The sequence below is a fragment of the Daphnia pulicaria genome, chromosome 10, assembly GCF_021234035.1.
Source record: "Daphnia pulicaria isolate SC F1-1A chromosome 10, SC_F0-13Bv2, whole genome shotgun sequence".
Taxonomy (NCBI): domain Eukaryota; kingdom Metazoa; phylum Arthropoda; class Branchiopoda; order Diplostraca; family Daphniidae; genus Daphnia; species Daphnia pulicaria.
In genome coordinates, this window is record NC_060922.1 from 5260188 (window position 1) to 5287420 (window position 27233).

General features: G+C 39.0%; 5 protein-coding genes across 20 annotated transcripts in view; 3 read left to right on the top strand and 2 right to left on the bottom strand.

The window, feature by feature from the left end:
- LOC124314636 (hormone receptor 4-like) overlaps nucleotides 1–15491 on the top strand; it is a 64065-nt gene extending 48574 nt beyond the window's left edge. For 15 of the 16 annotated variants that reach the window (XM_046779881.1, XM_046779886.1, XM_046779878.1 and 12 more), the window contains one exon: nucleotides 371–6305. In XM_046779881.1, the coding sequence (XP_046635837.1) occupies nucleotides 371–2743 (2373 nt within the window). In that variant the 3' untranslated portion in view covers nucleotides 2744–6305. Of the gene's footprint in view, nucleotides 1–370; nucleotides 6306–9075; nucleotides 9123–10564; nucleotides 10650–10814 lie in introns of those variants that run through there. The other variant, XM_046779887.1, reaches the window with a different exon arrangement.
- The window catches only part of LOC124314826 (LIM domain only protein 3-like), a 347499-nt gene that overhangs the window by 119775 nt on the left and 200491 nt on the right, over nucleotides 1–27233 (bottom strand). The gene's annotated exons all lie outside the window — the stretch shown is intronic.
- LOC124314655 (calpain-7-like) lies at nucleotides 16131–20084 on the top strand. Its single transcript, XM_046779917.1, has 14 exons — nucleotides 16131–16548; nucleotides 16831–16991; nucleotides 17070–17195; nucleotides 17263–17610; nucleotides 17733–17933; nucleotides 17998–18048; nucleotides 18119–18154; nucleotides 18318–18548; nucleotides 18615–18859; nucleotides 18929–19046; nucleotides 19108–19198; nucleotides 19298–19506; nucleotides 19574–19803; nucleotides 19874–20084. The coding sequence occupies exons 1-14, from the start codon at nucleotides 16329–16331 to the stop codon at nucleotides 20016–20018; spliced, it is 2412 nt and encodes an 803-aa protein (XP_046635873.1). The 5' UTR covers nucleotides 16131–16328; the 3' UTR covers nucleotides 20019–20084.
- Nucleotides 20435–21218, bottom strand: LOC124314895 (V-type proton ATPase subunit e 1-like). The gene is made up of 3 exons (XM_046780315.1): nucleotides 20980–21218; nucleotides 20862–20909; nucleotides 20435–20652 (listed from the first exon to the last, which is right to left on the bottom strand). Exons 1-3 carry the CDS (start codon nucleotides 21075–21077, stop codon nucleotides 20544–20546), a joined length of 255 nt encoding a protein of 84 aa, XP_046636271.1. The 5' UTR covers nucleotides 21078–21218; the 3' UTR covers nucleotides 20435–20543.
- LOC124314733 (TWiK family of potassium channels protein 7-like) lies at nucleotides 21161–23884 on the top strand. Its single transcript, XM_046780068.1, has 8 exons — nucleotides 21161–21278; nucleotides 21392–21864; nucleotides 21926–22202; nucleotides 22364–22609; nucleotides 22689–22891; nucleotides 22958–23272; nucleotides 23340–23420; nucleotides 23484–23884. The coding sequence occupies exons 3-8, from the start codon at nucleotides 21980–21982 to the stop codon at nucleotides 23739–23741; spliced, it is 1326 nt and encodes a 441-aa protein (XP_046636024.1). The 5' UTR covers nucleotides 21161–21278; nucleotides 21392–21864; nucleotides 21926–21979; the 3' UTR covers nucleotides 23742–23884.

Consider the following 27233-nt stretch of genomic DNA (forward strand, 5'->3'; position numbering starts at 1 on the left):
TTATTTTTTGTTATTATTTTTTATTCTTTTGATTTAATACCGTATAAGGGGGAGAAGGGTCGATTGGATTATACCCGCACTCAGCTGCTATATACCATCCACTTTGTATACCTTGTTTTCCACGCAAATCCTTCATTTTTCATTGTTGTATTTCTTTTTAGTTTTTATTTATTTGATTTCATTTTTGTTTCGTCCTTTGATATGTACACCGGTCGCATCTATTTCAGAGGTTTCATCTATTTTAAGTTTTCACTTTACGCAATTTCCTCGCAACTTTATTTTGTTTTGTTTTTCTCTTTCCGGAAGCTTTTGACCGAGAAATTAATTTTGCGCTTGTACGGTGGTCGGTGTTGTCGTTGTGTTTGTATAGGCTTACCCTGGGATGATGCAACAATACAAGCGCTCTGCCGGCGACAAGAATTCGGCGGCGCAGAACATGGCGGCCGTGTACCAGCAGCACCAGCAGAGCGCGGCCAACGCGTCGCACCAGGCGGCCATGACGGCCGCGGCCTACCAAGCCCAGGCCTTGATGCAGTTGCAGCAGCAGCCTTACGGCGTTCCCGTCTCATGTGAGTACAACACTCTGGTCTCCTCCTCCTCCACTTCCACTTCCACCACCTCTGCCACTTGCTCCTCCTCCTCCTCGTCCACAACTAGCAATCCTCCAGCTGTCACAATCAACAATCTAGCAGCTACTACTACTACTACCACTACTACTGCTGCTCCTCCTCATGCTCCTGCTGCTCCTGGTTTGGTAGCCACGGCGGCGGCAAACGTCACCACTTCTTCTTCTTCTTCTTCTATTCCTTCTTCCATTCCTTTATCCTCCTCTTCCTCCTCCTCGACTGGAGGTCTCCTAATCGCAGCCAATCCTTGTCCTTCTTCTTCTTCTTCTTCTTTGACAACCAACACGACCACGACCAATAGCTCCTCTTTACACAACCCAATCGCTTCCAGTGCTTCTTCTTCTTCTTCTTCTTCTGGTTTCAATTCGATATTGCCCGCATTGTCGACGGCCGCTGGCCCTCTGGCCCTTGGTGGTGGTGGCGCCGTCAAAGTCTCGTCTGCTGCTGGTGGTGGTGGTGGCCTTCTCCAGCCTCCCACCGGCTTGAGTTTAGCTCTGACCAACGGTAATGCGGCCGCCTACGAGGCGGCCACTCTGGCCGCTCTGACCAACTTCTCCAACGCCAAACGGGCGACGGAAGAGTCTGAGCGGGCGGCCGCCGAAATGGAAGCCCTGGCGGCCGCCGCTGCCGCCGAGGAGGAGGACGACTCCTCTTCCGCCTTGTGCATGAACAACAACAACAACATCAACAGCATTAGCGGCTGCATTAATAGTAGTAGTACTGTTGTTGGTACGAGCACGATTAGTCACGGTAGTACTCTTAGTAGCCAACTCGGCGGCCATTTTCCCATGGCGGCATCTTCATCCGCCTCCTCCATTTCTTCTTCCGCCGCCCCCACGGGCGCCTCGATCGTCTCCCTGATGAGTTCAGTCGGCGCCGGCATCAAACGGCCGCGCTCGCCCAATTCCAGCCAACAACAACAACAGCAGCCGCACCAAATGTCGAATCATTTGGCGTCGCAATTCTCTTCCAACTCGCCCAGTAGCCTCCTCTCCTTCCCGCCTTCTTCCTCGTCCATCTCCTCCACTTCCGCCTCGGCGTCGTCGGCCTCCTCGTCGGTGGCGACGGCAGCTGCGGTCGCCGCCGCGGCTGCAGCGGCCGCTTTGCACTACCCGGCCCTGCAGCAGCCGCAAACGGCTCTGGCCTACACTGGCGTCTCGTTGAATAAGCAGCAACAACAGCTGGCACAGCAACAGCAACAACAACAACAGCACCAACAACAACAACATCACCATCAGCTGGCCGCCGTGAGTGCAGCCTCGATGGCTCCCGGCTCGGCCTCGTTCCCCCATCAGATCCAGACGAGTTTGGCCCAGGCCATGCAACAGCAGTACCAGCAATATCTCAATCCCTATTACAGTCTGGCCCAGGCTCAGGTCCAGCAACAGGTCCAGGTCACTCCGGCGGCTTTCGCCAATCCCAGTTACGGCGTCAATCCGTTCGCCGCCGCCGCCGCCGCCGGAAGCGCCAATCATTTGCTAAATAGCGGTCATGCCGCCCTCGGGCTGGCCTTGTCCCACCACGGACTAGCGGGCCAACACGGGCACCATCAAGGCTTGAACGCTGGCCAATCGCCTCAGGCTCAAGCCGTGGCCGCCGCCGCTGCCCAGCAGATTCAGGCCCAGCAACAGTTGGCCGCCCTCCAGCAGTTGATGCAGCAGAATCCCGGTCTGATGGCCGCCGCGGCCGCTGCCGGCTATCACCCGGGTGCCCATCACCCACTGTCCGGCTCGGGCTCCGTTAACGCCTCCAACTCCTCCCATCAGGCCGCCGCCGCTCAGGCTGCAGCGGGCAGCGCTCTCGGTATGTACGCGGCCGCAGCCGCCGCCCAGGCTCAACTGGGCAATCACTTTAGTAGTTTGGCCCATTTTAATCAGCAGCAACCGAGTCAGCAACAGCAGCAACAACAGCAACAACAGCAGCAGACGCAAATGCATCCGCACATGCATCCGTCGCAGTACATTCAGTCGTTGACCGGCCAGGCGGCCGCCATGAGCCGCGGGGGCGGCGGAGTTGTGCCAGTGCCCAATCCGGCCGCTGCTGCCGCTGCCGCCGCCGCAGCTGCGGCCATGGCTAATGCCGGCCTTCAACCGTACAAAAAAATGAGGACCATTTGAATCCATTTAAAAAATCAGTAGAAATTCAATTTGAAAAAAAGAAAAAAAAAAGAAAAAGATTTATAAGAAATTTACAACAAAAATGTGACATAAACAAGGGCCATAATCCAGTTTGATAACTTTTAGTTTAGTCGAGTAGACGACATGATTTCTGTCAGTTGATTTATTTTTTGAAAAATTCCTTTTTCATTTGATTACGGATTTTCAATTTTAGAAAGAAAAAAGTTGAGTAATCGTTTTTTATCTCTCCCTATTCGTCGCCTAGCTCTCCCAACTCTCTTTTTTTATCCCCTGTCGTTAATTTTTTTGAAAATATTTTTTTTCCTTTGGCTCGAGTTCAAACTTTGAAAAAAGATTACAGTTACCGAGAGAAGAGGACGAGACACAAAATAGGACAATCCTAGTCGTTGCGCAAAAAAAAGGTGGGCCAATTCCAAAACCGACAAGAAATCAATTTCTGTCAAGTCGTTTGACTTGTAGAAAAGTTTTTTGTCGACCTAGGATTTTTTTTTTTTTTTTGACAGACAAGATAAAATGTGAAAGAATTGATTGAATTCGTGTAATGATTATTATAGTTTAGGTAGTGTGATTAGATCGTCGTAGGTGTTGTCTTATTATCTATCGCCTCCCCCCCTCCTCTTCGAAAAAAAAACGTGTGTTGATGCCGTTGTTGTATGTTAGAGCTGTAGCTGCTAGCAGATTCTTGACACAAACACACACACACACCGAAAAGTGCCGGTTTCAATTTCTCGCTCGTCGGAGACGCTATACGTACATTATATCTATCCTTGATATCATATCATTTACCTTGGGAAATTGATCTTTACCTTTCCATCCACCTATACTCTCTCCCCCTCCCTTCTAAAAAAAAAAAAAAAAACGACCGAGAACCCAAAAAATGTTGAATAAGCCAAAGATTCATACACACATTCCTTTCTTCTCTGTTTCATTTTTTTTCTACAAAGAAAAGAATATTTTATTATATTACACGCATATAAAAAATAACAAAAAAGGGAGAGAATGTCGGAAGAAGTAGAAGAAGAAGAAGAAGAAAAAAACATTTAAACAAAAACTGAGAGCTGGTCTTGGTGGGGATGTGGTTGGACGTTGCTGGTCTATTCGCTTATTCTTCTCCAAAAATTCTTTTTTTCATATTCTTTCCTTGGAACATTCCCACAACCATTTTTTTATTACGTTGCTCGAAAAAAGAAACCCCTTCGATTCTTTTGCCTTTTCATCCGATTCCTTCCCTCCCTCCCCCTCGTACACACTCACGCACCACACAAAACAACACACAGATACACACACATCATCTTTTATTGCAACCCTATCCTTACCCCCCGCCAAAGAAAGATTCATTCCTTTTTATTTAAAAGGAAGGAGGACACAAAAATCTTCCCGTTTCTTTTCTTTTTGGAAACGTACCAAAAAACAAACAAATCCGCAAAACCCAAATTGTTATGCATTTTACCAGCCAAGAAAAAACAACAAAAAAACTACCTTTTCTCTTTCTCACCTTTTTCCTACCTAAATTTGGTCAAAACTTCTGCTACAGTGCTATTTGACTCGTCCACCACCACACACAGTCACCAAACAACACTCACAACGCAAACACTGAAAGTCTCCCATTTGGGATTTTCGGGAGGAATTTACCGGGGGTCAGAGAGGACAAAGTATTTCTATTTTTTATTTTATTAATTTTTTATTATTTAAAAAATTTCTTTTTGATTTTTTTGAATGGGGAAATTTACTAATAACCCTCCCGCTGGTCTTGACAATGCCAAGTTGGTCTTAGCTTTTTTTTTTGTTTTTAAATTCTATTCTACTGCCAGTGATTTTGAACGTAATTTCTCCCCTCGTTTTCTCTTTTAGTATGCTTTCTGAACGCAACAGTTTTCCAACTAATAATTTGACTGCTGAATGCAGCTTGAGTTTTTGTGACTTTTACACAATCGCAAGAGCAGTGTCGTAAATGCTCCGAATTACATTTTCTGAATTTGACTGGTCGCCCCCAAAGAGAATGTTCACTTTCTTATCAAGCGCTGTCCTCTCGCCCCGGATTGGGAAAACGAATAAGATCAAAGATTCCGGTTTTCCAATTTTTCTTTTCTATTATTTTTGAAATAGTTGATTCGATTCCAACCCCAAACGAAAATGCCAAAGTGTGAGAGACACGCAGGGGGGACTTTCAATTGACTACCAAATGTGGGCTGGTAAAATTGAAAGAAACCCAAAAGACACGTTTTTGTTACACGAAGACACGTAGACACACGCAAAAAGACCCGGACGTTGTTGATTTGCTAATGGCGAGTGAAAATTTTCATGGAAGCTGTGCTAGTATATATCTATTGTGGCGTTGTTCGTTGACTTACCAAGTATATATTTATCTATTAAGTAGATGCCGCGAAAGTGCATGAAATAATTTTTGCTCTTGTTATTTGGACGTTTGCCCTGTCCTCATTTGCATTTCCGGTTTTTCCCCCAACCACCCCCTGCCCCCTCTCTCTCTTTCCCCTCCGTTGATTTCTCAGTTTTCCTTGGACTCGGTGAAAAACAAAAACTTACAGCTTTTCTCAAGTGCAATTTCGAGGGAAACAAATTTATTCCACAACACAAAAACATTTGCTTTAAAAAAAAAATTTCAAATGCCGGGAGGGAATAAAAATGCCGTCACACACACACACACACACACAAACTATCCTTGTCTCCCGCCGCTATTTCTTTTATATTTTATTTTTAAATTTTTTATTTTATTATTTTTATCTTCTCATTTCTCTGTCCGGTGATCGGTGATTGTTTTATTTTTATTTCATTTTTTTATTTCCAACAATCCAAAATAATCATGCATCCAGCTGAATTTATTAACACGCATTCCGAGAAAAAAAGAAAAAAAAAACCACACACACACATACACAACAAGAAACACAAACGTTCTCACAAACCTTCTCCCATTTTTCCTCCTCTATTTGTTTTTTTTTTAAACGTAAAAAAAAAAAGAAATAACCAAGTGTTGATTATTTAGTGCCAATCAAACAAGAGGCGTTTTTTTTACGAGTTTAGAAATTTTCATTTTTACATTTTTTGAGCGTGAATTTTATTTGTCTTGTCTGGATCGGGGGGGGGGAGATTTTGGAACCAAAAGAAAGTCGTTTTAAATGTTCTCATATTATGCGTCGTTGATCGATTTAAAAGTTAAGAAAATTCAATTAGAAAATGCAAAAAAAAAATTATTTTAATAACCAAAATTGCGTGTTTTTATTGGCCGTTGTAAAAGTTCATTGTAGATTCAAAGATTGTTATAAATTCGACATGGGCTTGTCTAATTTTTCTTGGGCATTTATGGTAACACACACACACACATACACCAACATCTACACCGATTTTTTTTCCATTTCGAGATATAAAAAAATTGCAGGAAGAAAAAATCCCCCTCTCTCCCGTTCCCCATGTTATACACCACATTGTCTCTTTTTTTACTTTTTTTTTCAATGGCTATTCGGCGCTGTGTTGTACATGTATTGGCAGATATTTTCATTAATAATAATGGCTTCTTTGATCTGTGCATGAGTTTTTCGTTATTGACCTTCGTATTTGCGCGCCTCTTTTTGACATTTTACTGCCAAATCCCCTCCGGAAAAACAACGACTCACCCAACACCTTGATTTGACCCCGCCTACCCTTTATTTCACGTCACAACCAAATTTATTTATTTGTATTTTTTTTTAATTATTAATTATTATTATTATCATTTTTCTACGGTTGGATTTGGGTTCGAAACTTAGACTTAGGCGGAAAATAGGCCGACGCAAAAAGCTCTTTTTAAAAAACACAATTTCCTTAGCTACTGTCTCAGTTTATTTATTTTTTCTGTGAACGGGGGATAATCTTCTCGGTCGTATTTCGCTCTACTACTTCAACGCTTCCATACAATGTACTATAACACATTCCAGCAGCTAGCCTTTTATTATTTAGACCGCATTCTCTTTTTTTCTCTCCTCCTGTAATCTATTGCCTGTTATATATTTCTCTATTTCGCCGTACCGCTGAATTAGGACATATCAATTCGTTTTCTTTTCATTTCCTACGACTTTTTTTTCTCTCTATCGCCCCATCTACCCATATCTGTTGAATATATTTAGACGTTTATCTATTTCTGTCTGTGCTTCAAAAAGAGCCTTAATACCGTCTCATCCATGTGTCTGTGATCCGCTTACAAAAATCCCCATCGCACACACCCTCTTTTATTTTTCTCTCTCTCCTATTTTTATTTTATCTCTTTTCGCTGTTGAAAGTCGTCCCTTCGATACAACATCCGCACACAACACGTTAACCAAAAAAAAAAAAAAAAAAAACGAAAAAGAAAACCACCATTTGATCAAGTCTAAACAAAATAAAATATTGTTTTTTTTTTTTCCTTTTTTTTGGCATCAGCGTATTGGCTTTCCTGGAATTCATTCTCGAATGATGACAGGAAATTCAAACAAACCGCTAGAAGAAGAAAAAAGGAGAAAAATGGAAAGAAACAAATCGCTTTTATGCTCTTTCATTTGGTCACGAGCGCTGCGTATTATTTCTGCTTAAAAAAATCGTGTTTTTTCTCCCCCCCCTTTCCAAAAATAAATACCAAAACATGAATTATTTATAATATTCTTGTATTATAAACATGAAAAATCGATGTTGTTTGCGTTATGTAGTTGCGGGGTGCCTTTACACAATTTTCCATATCTTATATTCTTTTTTTGATTTCTTTATCTGCAAAAAAGAAAAAAATTATTTCGTTTTTTCATAGAAACACCTCCTTATTTGCTCCCCTCAAACTTTCCAGCAGAAAATGTTGTCCTAAAAAAAAATATTAACCTTTTTTGAAACTAAACTTAGTTGGCAGCTGCTTCCCCCCACCTCCATTTTTCATCTTCTTTAACTTATTCTTCGCCTTGCGGCATCCTCAGCTTTTATAGTCATCTCACATCCACTCAGACACACGCGCTATAGAAGACGTTTTTGTGATGGTAATCGTTTCTGACTGGCCCGTAGACGTCCTACTACTAATTAACGTGAATGTAGTTAGTCTGTTTTGTAGTCGACTGCTGTCCGAGTCCAGAGAAAAGAAAAAAAAAAGCCTTTCAATGGACACATTTTGACCGCAACGAAACACACACAATATTAATCAGCGAAACTGTACTCTGTATTATAAAATTTACGCTATCGAGCAAACGAAAGTAGTTGATTGCCGGCCAAACAAAAATTACGAAACAAAAAGTGTTTGTGACGCGCAGAACGTTGGGTTTCTTTGGAATGATCTTCGCTTGATTAGATAGAGCAAACAAAAGAACCAAACAAAAACACGGAACAAAAAACAAGAAGAAAATCTAAGCAAAGCCAAACAAAAGATGGTGGTGCTCACTTTTTTTTTTCTTTTTTGCTCCACGGCTTTTATTTTTTAAACAAACAAAAAACAAACAGAACATTTGGTATATTCACACCACACACGGCATTGTATAATCAGCCGGGACGGAATCAGCAGGTAAGTATGTGTCAAAATTTTTATTTTTTTTTCTATTTCGTTTCAAATTTTTTGTTCAATTATTTAGTTTGTCCTGCAAGTCGGGATTGTTTATTTTTTTTCTTAGCTGTTTATCAAATGGATGCCTGATTGTTGCATTGTTAAATTTCAAGAAAAAATTAAAGAAAAAAAAAAAAATATTTGGTGGATTTGCATTTATATCCTTTGCCTGCAAGATCTTTGTTTCTCTTTTGTTGTTGTGTTGGGGTGATTCGTGTTGACTGCCTTAGATAAAGAAAAACAAAATTAATTAAAAAACAAAAAAACGAATGAAATATTTTGTTTTTCCTATTTAATGTCTTGAATATTTTCTACTCCTATTTTGCATGCGACTCGACTCTCTCTCTCTGCTTTTGCTCGCAATTATTTTCCTGGCGTGGACTCTCATCCCGGCGACATCTTCGAATGTCAACCCAATCTCGACGCGCCTTCAACATTTTAATTTTCCACGTTCGCCACATTAATTTCACACGCATGTTGTTGTACTGTTTTTCTTCTTCTTCTTTTTTCTTCGTTTGTTATTTGCCTGCCACGAATTGTGGATGCCGTGTTTGACATTATTTTGTTTGTTTACTTCCGCTTGACATATTTTTGAAAAACAATATTTCATCGGGATTGTAAATTTTTGCACGAACACTCTACTACCATCCTGATTCTCCTCCTCTGTTGTGGTTTGGTGGTGGTGGATGTCTGGTGATGGTTATGCTAAACGACAATTACCCACACAACCCTACCATTCGGATATTGATTGTGATGCGCGTCCTCACAGTATCAACTAACGTTCTCAGTGTCAACTACACTGACGAACAAGGCCAAGTAAGTGCTCGATTCTTTATTCTATTGGAAATGGTAGAAAATCAAAAAACGTTTGCTCCGAATGGGGATTGATTCCCACCTGTGTTTTGTTTCCCCACTACTACTACTACTGCTGTGCTATGAATTGACTTACGGTAGACTAATTGCCTCCCCCCTACTACTACAAAATTATTGCGCTTTTATTTTCTCTCCATTTCAGCCCTGATTTTTCTCGTCTCTTTTTATTTAGATTTATTTTTCAATTCGTAAAATTACTATCTCTAGTTTTTTTTTAGTAGAAGCTTTTTTTTATGGGGGGTGACAGGTGTTTGATCTCCCACTATTCAGAGGGATTTTTAAATTTTTACTTTTGTGGTATCGGATGTGCAACGCTTTCGTTTCTCATATTTCAGTTTTTAAATATTTATTTTTTTCTCAATTTAATTATTTACATCCACCTGCAAACAAAATGTACCGCTTTGACGTCTGTGTTGCATCCGTGAGTGGGGAGGGAGAATCAAAAAAACGCCTTAAAAGCCTTTTACACCTGCCGCTGCTGGCCACATCTTTGCGCATCGATAGCATTTCGCCATATTAAAACAAAAGAAACAAACGCTCCGTTTTGTTGTTACGTGATTTTTCTTGTGTCTAGAAAGAAAAACGATTTGGTTTTTTTTCCAATAGTTGCCATTCATGCTCGGCTTTGACCTTCTCTGCCTGGTTCCGTGTGGTATGGTAAGCAAGCATAAAACCATTCTCATTCTTGTTGGCCAGGTGGATTTCGTGCTTTCATTTAGAAAAAGGAAAAAAAAACAAAAATATCCTCCTTTTTTTTTTACTTTTTATTCATGTACTTGTACTTTACTATCCTCTTTCTAGACGTTTTAAGAGCTAATGTTTGTGTTTAATTGCACAGAAATTAATAGCTTACGTTTGAGTTACTTTAGCAGTCGTTGTTGTCTTATATAATCTTTGATGTGTGTCGAGCAGTAGCTACGATATAACAGACGGTAGAAGTGCCTCATTTTTTCAATTTTTCTTTGCTAATTGCTTCTTAGAATGAGAAAAACACATTAACTGAGCTTGACTAGACGTTAAGAGTATCTTGTACTACGCTTTTGCTTTGAATCGATTGCCAGCATGTTATTGAGTAGACAAAAAAAAAAATAAAATTAATTCACAAAAAAAGAAATTAAAAAACTGTCAACAAAACGTTCAGACCTCTTCAACCTCCAACTCCAAATTTTTTTTAGGCCTCCTTCTTCACACCTAATAATATAATCGATATACATTCAATTTACAGTTTATCCAATTTCAAATGTGATTTTAGATATTTAATGAAACATTTCACACCCAACAATTTCATGTCCACCAATTTTTACTGTTTTGTCGTGTGTCGTTTGAATTTCGGTAACTTATCGTCTCCTTTCTTTCGATCTTCTTTTTTTTTCTGTATTAAACAGTTACTGGACACCCTCCCGGTCTGCCGCGATTTTAAGTACGGCGAATGCAAACGCGCTGCCTGCAAGTACATCCACCTTCTCGACGGTAAATTACGTTAAATTACATGGCAGTTGAGTAGAGCGCCGAGTGTGCTGCTGTTCAAGTAGCACACATAGTGCTGTGTAGTTTATTATTAGAATAATGGTTCACGGCGATTGGCCAACTCTAATCATTGATCCGTCTCTGTTGTGTCTATCTCCTTTCGTCTAGATCACGTGGAGATTACAGACATGCGCGTTACCGTGTGCCGAGATGCCGTGTCTGGCAAATGCCTCCGGAATTCATGCAAATTCTATCACCTTCCTATCGTGTTGCCTCATCCGGCCACCCTCGCCTCGTCTCTGGCTCGGTGAATCAGTTGCCACATACACAAACACTCACACAAAAACACACACAGACGATGATGCTCCCCCCTTCATCAACATTTAACAAGACAAGACAAATAATTCTACAGAAAAAGCAAAAAAAGCAAAAAAAAAAAAAAATACCAACACATGATCTTCGTGCTCTTCTCTTCCATCATCTCCATCAAGTCGCCGACACGTTTTCTCGTACTCCCGGAACTCCGCGCGTACGGTTCACATCCTTTTCTCCCCACCTGTTATAATCCTCCAGATGATTTATCTCTTTTCTCCATCCATCTTTCTTCTCAAGAGACACAAACTTCAATTTCTTACTTCTTCTCTCCGACAAAAACAAAACAAAAAAGAATTCTCAACAAAACACGTTTGTTTTCAAATTGGTCTCGTTGACTCAAGATCATCAGTTGTCGTCGTCTCCTCGATCACGAATTTGTTTCTATCGATTCTCTCGCTCCCCCATTTCTAGGTTCTTTCTCGAATTTTTGTTTTTGTTTTTAATCTTTCCAATTCTTCGAGTAGCGTGTATGAACTATCTTTTCTTTCCCCGTTCGTTCACTTCGTTCACGGACCAAGTCCGCCTTCAAGAAGACTGAAAAAGATTTAACAAATTTTTGACCAGAAATTAAAAAAACAAATTTTTTTTTTTTTGAAAAAAGATTCGAGACCAAAAAAAGCTACCAGATGAAACGACAAAAGTCCCGCTATCTTTCTGCCTCTCCTACTACTCCATTTAAAAAAAAAGAAAAAATTGTCTCACATCAAATTATAGTTTAAGTTTAGATGCAAAACCCCGGTGAGAGAAGAACACGCACCCTCCCCCCAAAAAAGGAAGAGAGAGTGAGAGAGCGAGCGAATGTTGTGTTTCTGTGTGTTGTACCGTGTGTTCGTCAGTACCCTTGAAAAGGGGCGATTTTGTCATCGGACACAAGAGAACGCTAAAAAAACAAAAATTGCCATACCCATTTGAGAGGAAAGGAAATTCAACCCAATGCAAAATTTTATTAATTTTTTCCCTTTAAAAATTTAGAAGAAACAAAATAGAAAAAAAACAAAAAAACAAAAGAGTTTTTTTAAAAGAATAGAAAAACATCTCCCCCTTGCTGGAAAGAAAGGCTTAGTTGCGGATGGGAATGATGTTGTTGTGGTCTAGTCAAGTCCACGGATCTAAAGGGTTAATGTGTTTTGTGTACTGTACGTAGACATATCGGAAGGGAAGAAAGAAAGAGAAGAAATGATATTATCGAGACGGATTATAATGGGCAAGGGTTCTTTTTTTATTTTTGTCGTTTTGTGTTGGGAGTAGAAGAGAATCAAACAAATTAGGTTACCAGACAAAAGCAATCTCCTTGAAAAAAAAATGACATTTTTCTCTTTTCAGTTGAACAGAGGGACAAACGTGCGGGACAATCGTTATTTTGAAAATAATAAAGAAGCCGAGTCGAGCAGAAAATCAAGCGTGCCCGTTTCCTTTAAAAAAAATGTTATTTTGTTTTTCTTCTTTTGTTTCGTTTTTATTTTATTTTTTTGAAGACAAAATTTAAAAACTTGCGCAGAAAGGCCTTTGAACTCCTCACCAATCGACCACATGCTGGTGAACGGAGTCTTGCAATCACCCTTCCTGAGTTGCACGATTCAATAAAAAAAAGACCCCCAAATGAGAAAAATTTAAGTCGCTATAGCTGGGCTTCAGCCGATTCTGTTCAAGATTCCCTTTGCTTTTCTATTTTGCTAGGTTTTTTTTTGTCGTCTAGGGCGGTCCCTCTCCCGCGTTTCAAGCTGATCGGCCCCGTTAGTTTTTTCTTCATCGCCAGACACTTGAGACAGCGAATATATTATTATTATCCCTTTGGCTTAAAATTTTTTTTTTAAATGCTTCCTTTGGCGACGCGCATTCATCATTGCCCACACAGACACACCATATACATTTATACTTGCGTACACAGCTTTTGTCTCTATTTGCATATTGAATATATCGCTCCCTTCTTTCGCATTAGTCCCATCATACCAACTAAGATTGTTTGTTTTATTTTAATTTTTTCAAAGATGGGAAATTCTCTTTTTGTGTCAAACAAATGTGGAGCCCCGAAACGAGTTAGTAAACCCAACTCTCGCCGATGCGTTCTTCATTTCATCCAGCAAGTTTTTCATTCATTTCCCCGAAATCGTTGCGACATCAATTAGATAAATCCTCCTGTTTGTTTCTTTTTTTCCCTCTCTATTATTATACGAAGATGAATGCTCCCCCTCATCTCGTTTTGACATGTAGTCGTTCGCTGTCTCGTTAACCAAAATCACGTAGCTTAAACATATAACTAGAGTTGATATAGCTTCGCTCGCCCGTGAGAGAGAGCATCATTTTCATTAATGTTCCGATGTTGTCCGCGCATCGAACGGTGGCGGGAATAGAATTTTTGCAGATTTTTTTTTTCTCTCTCTATCTCTCGCTCTCTCTCTCTTTTTTACCATCCCCGTTTCGCTCTCATTATCTTCCCGTTGATAACGCAATCGAAAACGATCGCGATGCTTTGTGCTTTTCTCTCCTTTTTTATTTTTTTCTCGGATTATTATCGATAATATTGTGGACATTGTTTTGCTCTCCCTCTCTCTCTGTCGGAACTCTTTGCTTGACAACATGGGAAAACAATTTTGCGGTTGCGAATGCGGATTATTTTTTTATTTTTATTTTTTTTTCTCATGTAGGAAAACACAACCACACACAAGGCGCACTCGCTTCAATGCCCTCCCTCACACACCTCCCACTTTTTGCTAACGTCCAGTAGATTTCCATTGGAACAGGAAACGGAACTTTTTTTTTTTAAATTTTTATTTAATTTTTGTTTGTTCGTTTTTTTTTTCAAACCCCCTTTTTCCGAACGTGCAAAAAAAAACCAACAAACAATACGAACCCACACTTTAGAAATTCCTTGATTTTTTTCTTTCTCTTTCAAAAAGGCCGCCAAAACTACAATTTTCAAAAAACAAAACAAACAAAACAAAACATATAGAACCGTCAGCATTCCTACTCGACAAAAATGTTCGTTTCTCTTAGAAATTTCAAAATTTTCAGAGGTCGAAAAGTTAAAAGAAAGACAGCTGATAGTAGTCTCCTTTTTCAAAATTTTTGCGGAGGACAAGAGTTCATTCGGACTGAGTTGTGATACGCTCTTTTTTCGACACATATATATAAATATACATATAATAGAAAGAAAAAAAAAGCAAAACATGTCGTGGTCGGAAGACGTGTTTTTTTGGGAGTCCCACTGAGAGAATTTTTCTTATAGAGTTGAGAAATAAGCCCATTTTTGAAATATTTTTTTTTTATTTTGAATTATTATTATCATTATTATTTTATTTTTCAAATCGTGAAGCAACCATTTATTAAATCCTGTATCGGTTTCCCACATCAAGATTTTTTTTTTCAATTATTATTCATTTAGAACAGACTATGAATATTGATTGTGTGACTTGTTCTTTATTTTATTTTTCTTAATATTCTTCCATTTCGGAGTTTCTCTTTATTATATACTTGACTCGTGTCTTTGTTATCATGAATATTGTGTAAGCCAAGTTAAAAAGAAGTTGTCATCTCATCAACCATATGATTACTGTACCCCCCCCCATTCGACGATTTGTTCTTTATTTTTCCGGTAAGGCCAGTGGCGCGGTGCAGATTCTAAAATGTTTTCGATTTATCATTTTTGTTGTTTCGTTTTTTTTTTTTTTTTTCCTCTATCCCTGTTCCCCCCTTCACTTTTTCCCCCTCTACACCGCTCTAAAATTATGATATTCTCACACCCTTCTCTTATATATCCATCTATGGACGGTGGACATTATATCCGAAAAAAAAAGAGTCTGATCGAGTAAAAGTTAACTAAGTGTATGCAAATTGATCGATGAAAAAAAAAGAGGAAAAAAATACTCGTAAGTGAACAAAGAAAAAAGGGCAAACAAGTTATTTGTGAATGTTAACACTTCATCATGGTTGTTGTTTTGCTGGGTGTGTTCTTTCCCTCCCCCCCTTTGATTCAGTGGTGAACCGAAAGACATTCGGTTCAGAGTTCGTTGAATTAGTTATTGAAAAGGAGAGGCAATTGAGAAAAAAAAATCAGACATATTTGAAGTAATAAAAAGTAAGGGTAATGCGTGACTTGTTTCATCGAACTTATTTGCATGTTGATTTAAAAAACAAACAAAAAAAAATTAAAAATAAACAAACAAACAAACAAAAAAAAAAAATATATTTCGTTGTGCTGAGCCTGGATCGATGGGGCGAGTCGTTTTTATATACGGGGGCCGGTTGAATGCCAAAATGTGACAACCAACCAGTCTCATCATCGTACATCATATTATAATCATTTGAACTTCCCCCTTCTTCCCTCATATTCTCTATATCCACCGACAACACACACACAATGTACTCATTTAAATTTCGGCGAACAACATGAACAATTCGAAACATGTTGGTCTTTCAGTAAGTTCAAGTGTATTGTGGGCATGTAAAAAGTAATACATTATCAAAAAATCATGTACCCGTGAATGAACTATGCAAGCCATGCAAGCAGACGGGCCAAGACCCCAAGAGCACCAGCTGTGTATGTATAAGCAGCATTTGGTAATCAGGAAATTTGGACAATAATGTCCATCATACCGTCGCTAATGTAATACCGTCTGCGCTTGATAGATAAGCCAAACATAATTGAAATCCAGACAAAGATAGGCCCAAGCATACATATTGGAAGTGAAATGAAAGTTATGAGGGGGAGTATATCTTGGATGCATCAGGGAATGGATTTGGATGGACGATAGTCCTTCTTTGATGATAATAAATGACTGAACCAAAGTTGTTCAACGATGATTCCGGAGGATGATGATTGATGCACTTGATCCTTGAACGGAGAATACGAAGATAATTACAACTGCATAGCTGCATATGCCTTGTAATAGTTGTAAAGCCCGTCGTTTAGACCAACTATATATAGTTAAATGACCTTAGAGGTCTTTCAATTATGAATTTTAAGAAAATGAAACAAAATAATTGAATTTAACAAACAGTTAGCGAAATATAATCAAGATAATGGCGATTGGCGAATTTCAATAGCAGCATTTGTCCGCATGAAAAATGGCAACGACAAACTCTGGCAACGTCTGGTTGTTTATATTTCTGTTAAATCTTCAGTCGTCTGCTTTCTCTGCTGTCATCCAGTCATCGACCTTCTTGACTGTTGATGACTAAAGTTCCAAGGAACACCTGCTGATTGCACAATCATCAACTTGGTGAAAAAGTATTCTTTTCCACCCAGTTTTCTGTAGCCTTGTCATGTTTTTTTATTCAGTACTACAGTCATAATATTTTTTAAATAACATGACTTCTTCTGGAACAACTTTACAACAAGCTATAGAGCTTGGAAAAAGAGCTGTGTTACTTGATCAAGAAGGAAAACATGAAGGGGCTGCCTACTTTTATGAACAAGCTGCTGTTGCCTTGGAAGAAATAGTAGCTACAAATTCAATTGCACAGTCTGCAACTTTGACTGTGAAAGCGAATGAGTATAAGCAACGAGCTACATCATTAAGAAATTTATGTAAGTTAACATAATTAATTTTTATATGTTTTTCGGAAAATAAGTTCATATCTAAATGGTTAATAGGGTTATGTTTTAAATAAAATAAGAATAAAATAATTACAATTTTTCCTCCAAAAAAAACCTGAAGATAATTTAAAACTTGTAAGATATTCTAATAATAGAAACAACTTTTATTTGAACATTATCTTAATTTATTTTAGATAAAGACATTTTCCTTACATTAGTTATTGATTTTGGAACATTTTGGCTATAATAATAATTTTATTCTGTTTTACGAAGATTTGTCATCCAATGTCATGCCTTCATTGACAGAGGAACAGCAATCAATTTTAAATAATGCCCGCAACTCAGTTAATAAAGCTTTGGAGGTTGATGAAATGGGAGAGCATAAAAAGGCTTTACCACTCTACATAGATGCTGTTGAAGTCTGCAGTTCTGCTGTCAGTCAACCTTCTTAAATACGTTAAGAGTTACGTAAATACAGTTTTTTCATTGCAGTTTTACGGTTTTTTTTACAGGCTAAAGCAACATCAGATAAAAACCTTCAATCAAAACTGACCAAATTAGCAATGCAAGCTTTAAATCGCGCTGAAGAATTGAAGATGAAACCTCAAACAAACAATAAGACATCAGCTTCACCAGCAGTATAGATTGTTACTTAAATTAAAAGAAAAAATACAGTTTATCTAATTTCTTGTGTGGGCTTATTAGGTATCAGAAAGTGCACCAGTTGAACATCTTTCTGTTTCCAACTTAAAAGTGTCTGGGGCCCAGACTTATTCAAGCGAAGAAAAAAAAGTTTTAGAAATTACATCTATGATAAATGGACGAGAATATGTTCCTTTCATGGCCGGTGATCTGCAAGAACGTTTCATTTTATTATCTACTTTCTCGGACAGACATGGAAAACTATCTCTTTCGCCAAAACAGAAGAAATCATTTTCGAGATGGGCAAGGGCGGAAGAAATAAGTGCTGACCCGAAAGTGATTGAAAACATTGACTGCTTTAGTATTAAACAGACTGTGGTTTCTGATTGCTCGTTCGTCGCTTCTCTGGCTGTACGTTTCCTGAGTTAACTCCCTAGACTTACACAAATTTCTACTATTTTACTCAATCTATATTATATTATAATAATTCAAATGATTCTTAAAACGAGCTTGTTTTTATGAATTCGATACAGGTTTCTGCCCAGTATGAAAAACGTTTCAACAAAAAACTCATCACCAACATAATTTATCCGCAGAATAAAAGTGGCATGCCAGTTTACAATTCATGCGGTAAATACATGATCAGATTGCGTATTAACGGAGTTTCTCGAAAGGTTGTTATTGATGATTATTTACCCATGGGACGTCACGGAGAACTTCTTTGTTCATATTCAGTACTTAATTATAACGTTTGTATCGGATTAAAGGTTTTTTTAACCATATACTTTTTTACTCAAGGTAAATCGGAACGAATTGTGGGTTTCCTTATTGGAAAAAGCTTACATGAAGGTTGGGTATTTAATTATTTTCTGTCTTCTACATAGATAATAAGTGGCCTTATTATTTGCTGTGTATTTAGGTTATGGGAGGATATGATTTTCCTGGGTCAAATAGTGTAAGTTATGGTCCAAAAGGATGTACGACATTCAGGCCCAGTCATTCAGGCCCGCTCCATTCAGGCCCAGGGCCTGAATATCGCAACACATAAGCCTGAAATGTCAAATTATCTGCATTTTATCAGTATTGATCAAGCATTCTATTAAATTTATTATGTTTAGAACATCGATTTGCACGCCTTGACCGGCTGGATACCAGAACGTGTCGCTTTGAAATCCAGCGGTGGAGAAGAGTTTAAAAAGGAAGAACTTTTCAAGAAACTTTATGACAGGTTTCATAAGGGTGATGTCCTTGTTACAGTCGCAACGGGCGAAATGAGTGAAGCGGCAGAAGTTCGAACTGGATTGGTTTCAGCACACGCCTACGCCCTTCTAAACATACAAGAAGTGAAAGTACGTTTTACAATTCTTCCCTTCGTTTATTGCTCTGTTGCGTAATTATGATTGTTATTCGACCAGGGAATCCGTTTGATTATGCTTAAAAATCCTTGGTCACACGTTCGATGGAAAGGCAATTACTCTGAACTCGATGCCAATCATTGGACGGAAAACTTGAAAAAGCAGTTGAATTATAATCCAGAAAGTGCTGCAAACTTCGACAATGGAGTGTTTTGGATAGATTACGATAGTCTGTGTACTTTTTTTGACGTCGTATATCTTAGCTGGAATCCTTCTCTCTTCACCCACACTTTTTCAATTATTGGGTAAACATGATCGTTTATAGTTGGTTATTTAATGACGTTAACATGTTTCACTTGTGTTGTGTTCGACAGCTGTTGGAACGCTGGCTCAGGACCGGTTAAAGATTTGTACAATATTGGAGAGAATCCTCAATTCAGCTTAACAGTGCGTAGTCCTGGGTCTGCAGCCGTCTGGATTCTTCTATCGCGGGTATGATACAATTTAATATTAAGTGACATGCAACCTCAAAAGGCAATTGGTTTTTTTTCAGCATATTACTGACATAGACGATTTCCGAGAAAATAAAGAATATATAACTGTTCTAGTATACAAGAACAAAGGGAAACGTGTATATTATCCTGGTAAATCATATAATTACTTGTTTTTTTTTCTTCAAGAAAATGTAATTATTAAAGTTTTGAATTTCGATATGACCTCGTTCCATCAAAAATGTGATCTAGCCGATCCGCCGCCTTATATCGATGGTATCCGCATTAATAGTCCTCATTACCTATGCAAGCTTCTTCACACGCAAGCAGGCGTCGAACGCTACACTCTCGTCATTTCACAGTACGAGAAATCTAATACCATAAACTATAGTCTCCGGGTGTATAGTTCTTGTTCAATTGAACTAAAAAAAATAACGAATCCGTACAGATTCAAAGATGAAGTAAGTGCTGCGCACCCTAAAAATTACTTAACATTATATTCTTTAAATATCGTATTCTGTGTCTCAGATAAGAAAGGATGGCTGGAAAGGAGTTAGTGCCGGTGGCTGTGGAAATAATCCTCGTACCTATTCAAATAATCCGAAATATCAATTTACTTTAGAAAAGACGAGCGATCTTTTAATCGACCTTAAAGGTCCGAAAGAATTTTTAATTGGATTTGACGTCACATGCATTTCACTCTGCGATAATGATTCTTCGTCTGGGACATTTACAAAAAAATCCTCGGGCGCATTTAGGTAATTTATGTCTGAACATTATCCTGTAAACGTTTTTTAAATTTTAATACTTTCAAAATTTACCAAATAGATCAGGATTTGTGATATTAGAACTGGAGAATGTTCCTGCGGGAATATATCAAATAGTTCCATCGACGTTTCATCCTGGACAGGAGGGGTCATTTTTCCTTACCATCCAGTCGCCTAATCAAATCAAACTTAAAAAAATACAGTGAGTTTATATTATCGCTGCCAAGCCTTGTGCAATAAATAGGTTGCTATGGCAATCACAGAAATTGTGACGTTTGACGTAGAAGTTTTTTTTTTTTCAAATTCCGGATCATGTGCAACTGTGCATGTGCATGTGCATGTTCTGAAAACTGCTCTCAAGCATATTGAGCTTAAAGAAAAAGAGAGAAGGGGGAGAACGGGAGACGGGCTAATCTTGAATCCCAGTGGACATCAACTAGATTAATAGAGCTCAGATTAGGCAACACATGACATCTTTGCATTTGAAAACAAGTCACTTCCATCAACGGATGAATAATTAGAAAATGCCTATATGTTGCAACATTTCCACAAAAATCCATAATCAACAACCAGGTAAGGATGCTAGAATGTGATAAACAGTAAGTATACAAATAACATCTGCAATGTTACATTTTCTTTTATTTCTAAGAGCAACATCAAAAGACAGAATAAAACAAAGATGATATTAACAAACCACACCTAAACATAGAGGAATGTATATGTGACATATTTTAATCCTTCCAGCTTGATCCCCATTCTTGCTTCATGACCAGGAGAGTATGGTTGCTCATTTCAGGACCAATCAAAGGATTCATTTGCATCAAGTAGCAGCAAAGCCAGCTGAAATCAAAATGTAACTTTCTGTTAAAAGGTTTGATTTTTTAGTAAAACAAACTAGTTTGTAAAGAACCCAAGAAAAAAATTATTAAAACTATCTAACATTAGATTCATATTTAAAAAAAAAAAATTGGTGTAAAATTGGCTAGCATTGTTCATTCAGATAACACAAACTTGACAATTTGAATAAGTGTTAGTAAATTATGACTCACAACAACCAGCAGCTGCAAGCAGTCATGACGAGGACTGTTTGAGTAACCCTGTGTAGAAAACAAGATCACCTATTAATTTTAGTTCAAGAGTAGATAATTTTTTTTCATTGAAACTCACCCCCTGTTTGGACCTTTCGGTACGAACCAAGGTAATATGGCACCAACAACGAACCAAAAAGCTGTTACGACAATGATTGGAACAGCACTTGCACCCATGTTGAAATTATTAGGTGGATAATTCAACGGCTAACGTTTAACTACTTGCAGAACTTCGAGTTATTATAAAAATGGTCTGGAAAGAGAGATCACGAGAGATATCTTGTGTCATGTGACAGCTAAACATGAAAACTAACACAGATTGGGCACTCGTTTTCTGTTCGACACCAGCGCCGCCTGGAAATTGTTACTCTAAACCAGGTATAATAGTATAATCAACTTAAATAGCATTTACCATATCCTGAAAATTTTCTTTATTTAGTAATTTGAAAATCTATAACTTTTAAAAATGAAATTCTGTGTATTTAATCTAGGCACTGCTTTCATCGAAAGCGTCCTCTCTCTTTTACTCTGCTTGACATTGGATGTTGTTTACGAAAATCGATATTTTACGACCTGTTTCGAAACATTTCGAAATTCGACTACTAATTAACTAATCCTTTTAGTCAATGTTCTACCACGTTATGTAGTTCTACGGTACTTATTAATTATTTATTACAAAAGAAACGTAGACAACATGGAAAGAATATCTTAGTAAAGTCTGATTTAGTATATCTATCGATCAGTCGACTTGCATCCGCATTTTGTCGCATTTCTAAAATTAAACATGGGGTTGAACGCCACTGTGTTTCTGTTCGGTAGCTACCATCATGAGCACAAAAAAGACCCCTCAAAAAAGTTAGTCTTAGAGAAAGAAGAACGGGTTGCAGTCTAAAAAGGCCAGCTCATAGTTATTTTAAGAAACATTGAAACAAACTCAGATACAAAGACCGGATACTCTTACCGGGTAAGCAACTGCACTTGTACAAGATCTTACGTTGTTCGTCGAAGTAATTATTTCTATCTAGGTTGATCATAACTCGAATAGCACGTGCTATTATAGATAGCGATAGAACATAGGCATGGAGAGCCCTGTAGATAGTGCCATTCAGGTCGAAAAAGTCTCACTTTGGCGTGCTACTCGGGAAATATTTCGGGATTCCCGATCAACATTAAAATATGTTTTGAATGAGTGTCCTGCATCTTGGCGAACGATTCGATCGGGTATGTCATGGTGTTGTTTGGTCCTCATCATCAATGGAGCTTTTTGGCTGTTTGGTGGACTTCTCTTTGCTTCGTTGGAAGGTATGTTTATGTTCATAAACCTTTTGTCTTTAACCACAACAAAATGTTACCCAGGGTATGATTTCAGTACAACCGCTAGATGGCATGACAAACTTCTGTCTGCTATCAATGTAAATGTAAACAAAGAGAAAATTTATGTCTTCTACGTTGTTCCCTTCAAGGCTGGCACGAAAGTCGCTATAAGTGTGGAGCCTTGCGCATCCGTCGTCACTTCATTGAAGAATTATGGGAACAGTCTGCAATATTACCCGAAGACGAATGGAGAGAGTTGGCCCGTCAACGGCTGATTGATTTTGAAGACCAGCTTCATGAAGCTTTCAGCGCTGGTCTCACTTCTTACACAGGAAAAAGAACTTGGGGTTTTTGGGATGCCGTCGCATTTAGCATGACGACAGTATCTACAATTGGTAAATCAAATGTTTGTTCAGCTGAAAGTCATGTGGTGGTAATGTAATGGCAATGATAGATATTTTATTTTATTTTCAGGATATGGCCATATAGTGCCAGTTACGTGGATTGGACGAATGATTACTATTTGCTACTCCACTTTTGGAATTCCTCTATTTCTTATTTTGTTGGCTGAAAGTGGGCTACTTCTGACAAGGATATTGAAACTCTCCTGGGTTTATATTGTCAGATTTGGGGCAACTTCCTCAGGAAAGAGAATTTACCACTCAAAACTTATCAATGTAGGGGAAAAAACATATTTTACCTTTATATTTCTGAATTCTTCTAATAATCCCTTGATAATATAGAATTTGTTGAGGTTAATACATAACACAATCAACAAAATTTTTGAACAAGGAAAATCAAAAAGGCTGGTTGGGCCACTGTTTGAAACTTTTCAAGGAATCTACAATAATGCCATCAACAGTGTTAATACTTCCAGAACCTTCTCTGTTGATGACCAGTTTGACATTTCAGCACTAGTAGCCCTCTGCCTTCTTTTTCTTTATCTTCTCTGGGGATCCATCCTTTTTTTCTTAAGTGAAGACTGGTCTCCTTTAGAAGCCTTTTACTTTGTTTACATAACATTGACAACAATTGGATTTGGTGACTATGTACCACAAGTAAATTAAAAAACCAAAGTCCTTGGAGTAGACAGTTATTGTTAACCTTTAATGTTTTATATTACAGCATCCTCTTGCTCTTTTGACAAGTGTTGTGTACATCATTTTCGGACTTGCTCTCACAGGGCTCTGCCTTAACACCATTCAGGTAACATTGAATTAAATACCTTTCCTTATAAAACTATATTTGATACACTTTTCCTGATTCTAGGGCGAACTGTTGAGAAAAAGTGACAATGTGCGCGGCAAACTTTGTGCGTTACTAGGACTTCAGTTAAATTGTAACGAAGTTGTGGACCTTGGATGCCCTGGCAGTGAAATATTTTTGCCTGCTGAAACCTCTTTCCCATCTGAACCAGTTCCATTGCCATCTGAAATAGTTCCTTTGCCATCTGAAATGCCTTTTCAATCTGAGGAAACAGATCCTATACAATTAGAAACAACAGAAATAGAGAAGAAGGACCAGTAAAAATTACCATCATCTAGTTTAATAAAACTTTCCTTTTATTTAATGTGTTTGAACTTTGAAGCATGGCTTTAATTTGTTATGAAAAAAATGCCATTTTTTTGGTCTTAATTGTGTGTACTGAAGCATACATAGTTACACACATATTTAAAATATTTTTTTGTAAAATTTATAATAAGAAAAAAAAAATGAGTTCAAGTTAAAAATGTGCTCATGCTCTTCTAGACACGGCTTACATGGATGTGCTGGTATGAACAGGTCTATGGATAATTGGATATTTGGATACCATTAAATATATGGTATTCTTCATGAATTAGTTCCATGTTAATTTTTATGTTCACATGTCTACATGTCTTTTTTCACTTTATTTCTTCTATACATTTATTTACTAATCAGCTAATTAAAAAAATAGGAAAGTCCGCCCGTTTACTTTGAGCTAGTAGGCCTAGTTGTGTTTGAGCTAGTAGTCATCCGTAAACGAACTTGCAATGGCATTCAATAAAGACGGGCTTCAATTTTCGAACATGATGGACAAGTGATAGTGCTTTACCTATAAGCTATTACCTATCTCTGCTAGTCCTATAATTTACGTAATCCTTGTCAAATTTGAGGTCGATTTCATAAAAAGGTGGTATATTTGTTTTCTACAGTACCCACACAAAGTTTGGAAACACGACGAGCGTGTTTTCGCGCTTTTAACACGGCGGCTTACGACCAAAGTGTCTCCCTTTTTTACGCGATAACTCACGTTTGAGTTATTGCAAAGTAAATCTAAAAAAATCCTCTTGTTGAAGAAAGAATTATCTTTCACCATGATTTTTTTGAAATTTTTGTGAATATTAGTTTAGCCCAAAAGTCCTAGATAGAAAGTTTGGAAACATCGGCGCATTCGCCATATGTTTCCAAGCTAAAGTGTATTTTTTTTTAAATGAGGTGTGTATTCGCCGAAGGCGAATGTTACCAATTTATTGTCATAGGCATGGTAAAATACAAGAGTCACATTATTATGAAGTAGAGATAAAATAAGGATAAGAGAGGAGGATGGGAGAAGAGAGAGGGAACCGAGAGGAAAGATTAGGCAGAAGATCGAAAGTAGAACTGGAATTCTGGAAAGTGAAGCGGAGCGGCACGCGATTGAAAAACTGAGTAAAAAAAAGAATAAGAAGACTAAAAAGAATAAAAAGACGCCGCTGCCGACCCCCCAGATAGTCCGGAGCGACGAGATGCTGATTTGGATGTCACCAGCACCGCGAAGCAACGGACGACTCTTACGGCCACGGTCCGGTTAAGGCGCCCGCTAGAGCCTGAGGATGAGAGCAGGGTTAAAAGCGCCAGAAATTAGGGCACGAGGGACTCATGCGAAACAAAAAGAGCGGCCAAAATGCAACTAAGAGCACGAGTAAAGAGAATAGGAAGACTAAAAAGAATAAAAAGACGCCGCTGCCGACCCCCCAGATAGTCCGGAGCGACGAGATGCTGATTTGGATGTCACCAGCACCGCGAAGCAACGGACGACTCTTACGGCCACGGTCCGGTTAAGGCGCCCGCTAGAGCCTGAGGATGAAAGCAGGGTTAAAAGCGCCAGAAGTTAGGGCACGATGGACCCATGCAAAAATGTACGGAGTACCAAGACGCAACTAAGAGAAGAAGTAAAATATAAAGAACTGGGAAAAGGTGGTGGTGGTTAAAGTCTTTTGATAGAACATAGGAATTTAACAAGCGCAGACCAAAGAGTTTTGGATTGGGAGAAAGCGTCTAATGGGACTGGCCACGACAGCTTTAACTCAACCGCAGAATTAATAAGGCTGACTCTGTGTACGGCGTGGCTGGTACAGACAAACAAAATATGAGCCACATCTTCCACTTCCCCTGAAAGGCAGGGACAGAGCGGTGACGGAGACTTTTTGATTTTAAAGAGAAAGTTGTTTAAGCCGCAGTGGCCCGAGAGAAAGCTGCAGAGAAAGAAGGGTAATTTAGAGGAGGACAAAATCGAGGTGGATTCCACTGAGGGAAAGAACAAGCGGGTCTGGGCACCAGTATTTGCATTTTGCCAGGCTTCATTCCAAAGGGAAAGCATTTCTGACCGCAACAGTCTTTTCCTGTGCAGACCAAGGGGTATGCCTGCTGGAGCTTCAGACGCCAGAATTTTGGCAGAGATACCGCCAGCAACTTGTAACGACGAGGGTGGCAGAAGAGCAGCTAGGGTAGAGATGGATCTCTTTAGCACCGTTTCGATTATTTTGAGGTGCAGAGGGAGGATGTTGGCGAGAATGAGGGCCGCGTCAGTAGACGTGGATTTGAACAGACGGCCAATGGTCAGCGCAAAAGGGCGTTGGGCGGATTTCAGGGCTGCAATTACACGCTTCCTGCGGATGGCCGAGGCCCAAACAGAGCAGTTATATAGTATAGTGGGAATAACGGTTGTTTTATATAGAAGAGAAATTGCATTACGCGAGAGGCCCCACGAAAGCCGACAGCATTTTAGAATGAGAAACAAAAGTTTTTTTTACCGCAGCGCATTTGTTAGATATGTGGGTGTTCCAGCTGAGTTTGTCATCGATGGTTAGACCAAGGTACAGGCATGAGTGGGAACGAGCAACACATACGTTGTCAACCTTCAAGGGCAAAGACGGCAGGGTTTGTTTCGAGGAGAATTCCATGAAGACGGATTTTAACCCGTTGAAAGTAAGTTTGACCGAACGACCCCATGCTACAGAGGAATCGCACATTGCTTGAAGGTTGGCAAAAGCAGTATCAAAGTTTTTGTCCATTGCACAGAGAACAATGTCATCTGCATACGCCAAAATAAGAAAGGGGAAGGGGAAACTAAGGCTTAGCAGTTCCTCTGTAAGAATGTTCCAAAGAAACGGCGAGAGGGCACTGCCTTGAGGACAACCGAGCTCAGTGTTGGCAGTGAAGGTGTCCGAAGCGTTTTTCAAAATGCTTGAGCGAGAGCTGAGGAAGTCACCCAGAATTTTTACTAAAAACTGGGGGCAGCCTTTTTTGATCAGGCTGTTCAGAATGGCTGGGTGCCAGGTCGCGTCAAAAGCTGACTTAATGTCTAAAAAAGCACAACAAGTGACCATCTTCTTTTTTTTGTTGCCTTCGATTAACTTAATAAGAGAGAGGGAGGCCGTTTCTGTGGATAAACCTGCCCTGAAACCATGCTGACTGGGGCTGAACCAAGAGTGCGTAGCAGCCAAAGCTTTGAGTTTAGCAAGAATGATTTTCTCAAACAGTTTAGAGAGGCTGTTGATAATACTGATTGGTCTGAAACAGTTTGGGTGAAGGTAATTCGGTTTATTGTTTTTTTTAAGGATGACGATAGAGGCGGTTTTCCAGCAATTAGGAAAGTAGCCGAGGTTAAAGCAAACCGAGAAGAGGGCCGCTAAATGGGATTTTATTAAATCGAAGGAATGGCTTAGCCAGATGGACGAGATACCGTCTGAGCCGGCGGACTTAGAGAGGCGTACACTATCGAAGGCCTGCTTAACT

Excerpts from the sequence above, each read along its gene's own strand:
- LOC124314655 (XM_046779917.1), top strand. The coding sequence starts at position 16,329 with ATGACTTCTTCTGGAACAACTTTACAACAAGCTATAGAGCTTGGAAAA. Across the intron at positions 17,196-17,262 it reads AGACATCAGCTTCACCAGCA|GTATCAGAAAGTGCACCAGT; the intron begins GTATAGATTGTT and ends TGGGCTTATTAG. Across the intron at positions 17,611-17,732 it reads CGTTCGTCGCTTCTCTGGCT|GTTTCTGCCCAGTATGAAAA; the intron begins GTACGTTTCCTG and ends AATTCGATACAG.
- LOC124314895 (XM_046780315.1), bottom strand. The coding sequence starts at position 21,077 with ATGGGTGCAAGTGCTGTTCCAATCATTGTCGTAACAGCTTTTTGGTTC. Across the intron at positions 20,910-20,979 it reads CCGAAAGGTCCAAACAGGGG|GGTTACTCAAACAGTCCTCG; the intron begins GTGAGTTTCAAT and ends TTTTCTACACAG. Across the intron at positions 20,653-20,861 it reads GCTTGCAGCTGCTGGTTGTT|CTGGCTTTGCTGCTACTTGA; the intron begins GTGAGTCATAAT and ends TTTTGATTTCAG.
- LOC124314733 (XM_046780068.1), top strand. The coding sequence starts at position 21,980 with ATGGAGAGCCCTGTAGATAGTGCCATTCAGGTCGAAAAAGTCTCACTT. Across the intron at positions 22,610-22,688 it reads GACGACAGTATCTACAATTG|GATATGGCCATATAGTGCCA; the intron begins GTAAATCAAATG and ends TTTTATTTTCAG. Across the intron at positions 22,892-22,957 it reads ACCACTCAAAACTTATCAAT|AATTTGTTGAGGTTAATACA; the intron begins GTAGGGGAAAAA and ends TTGATAATATAG.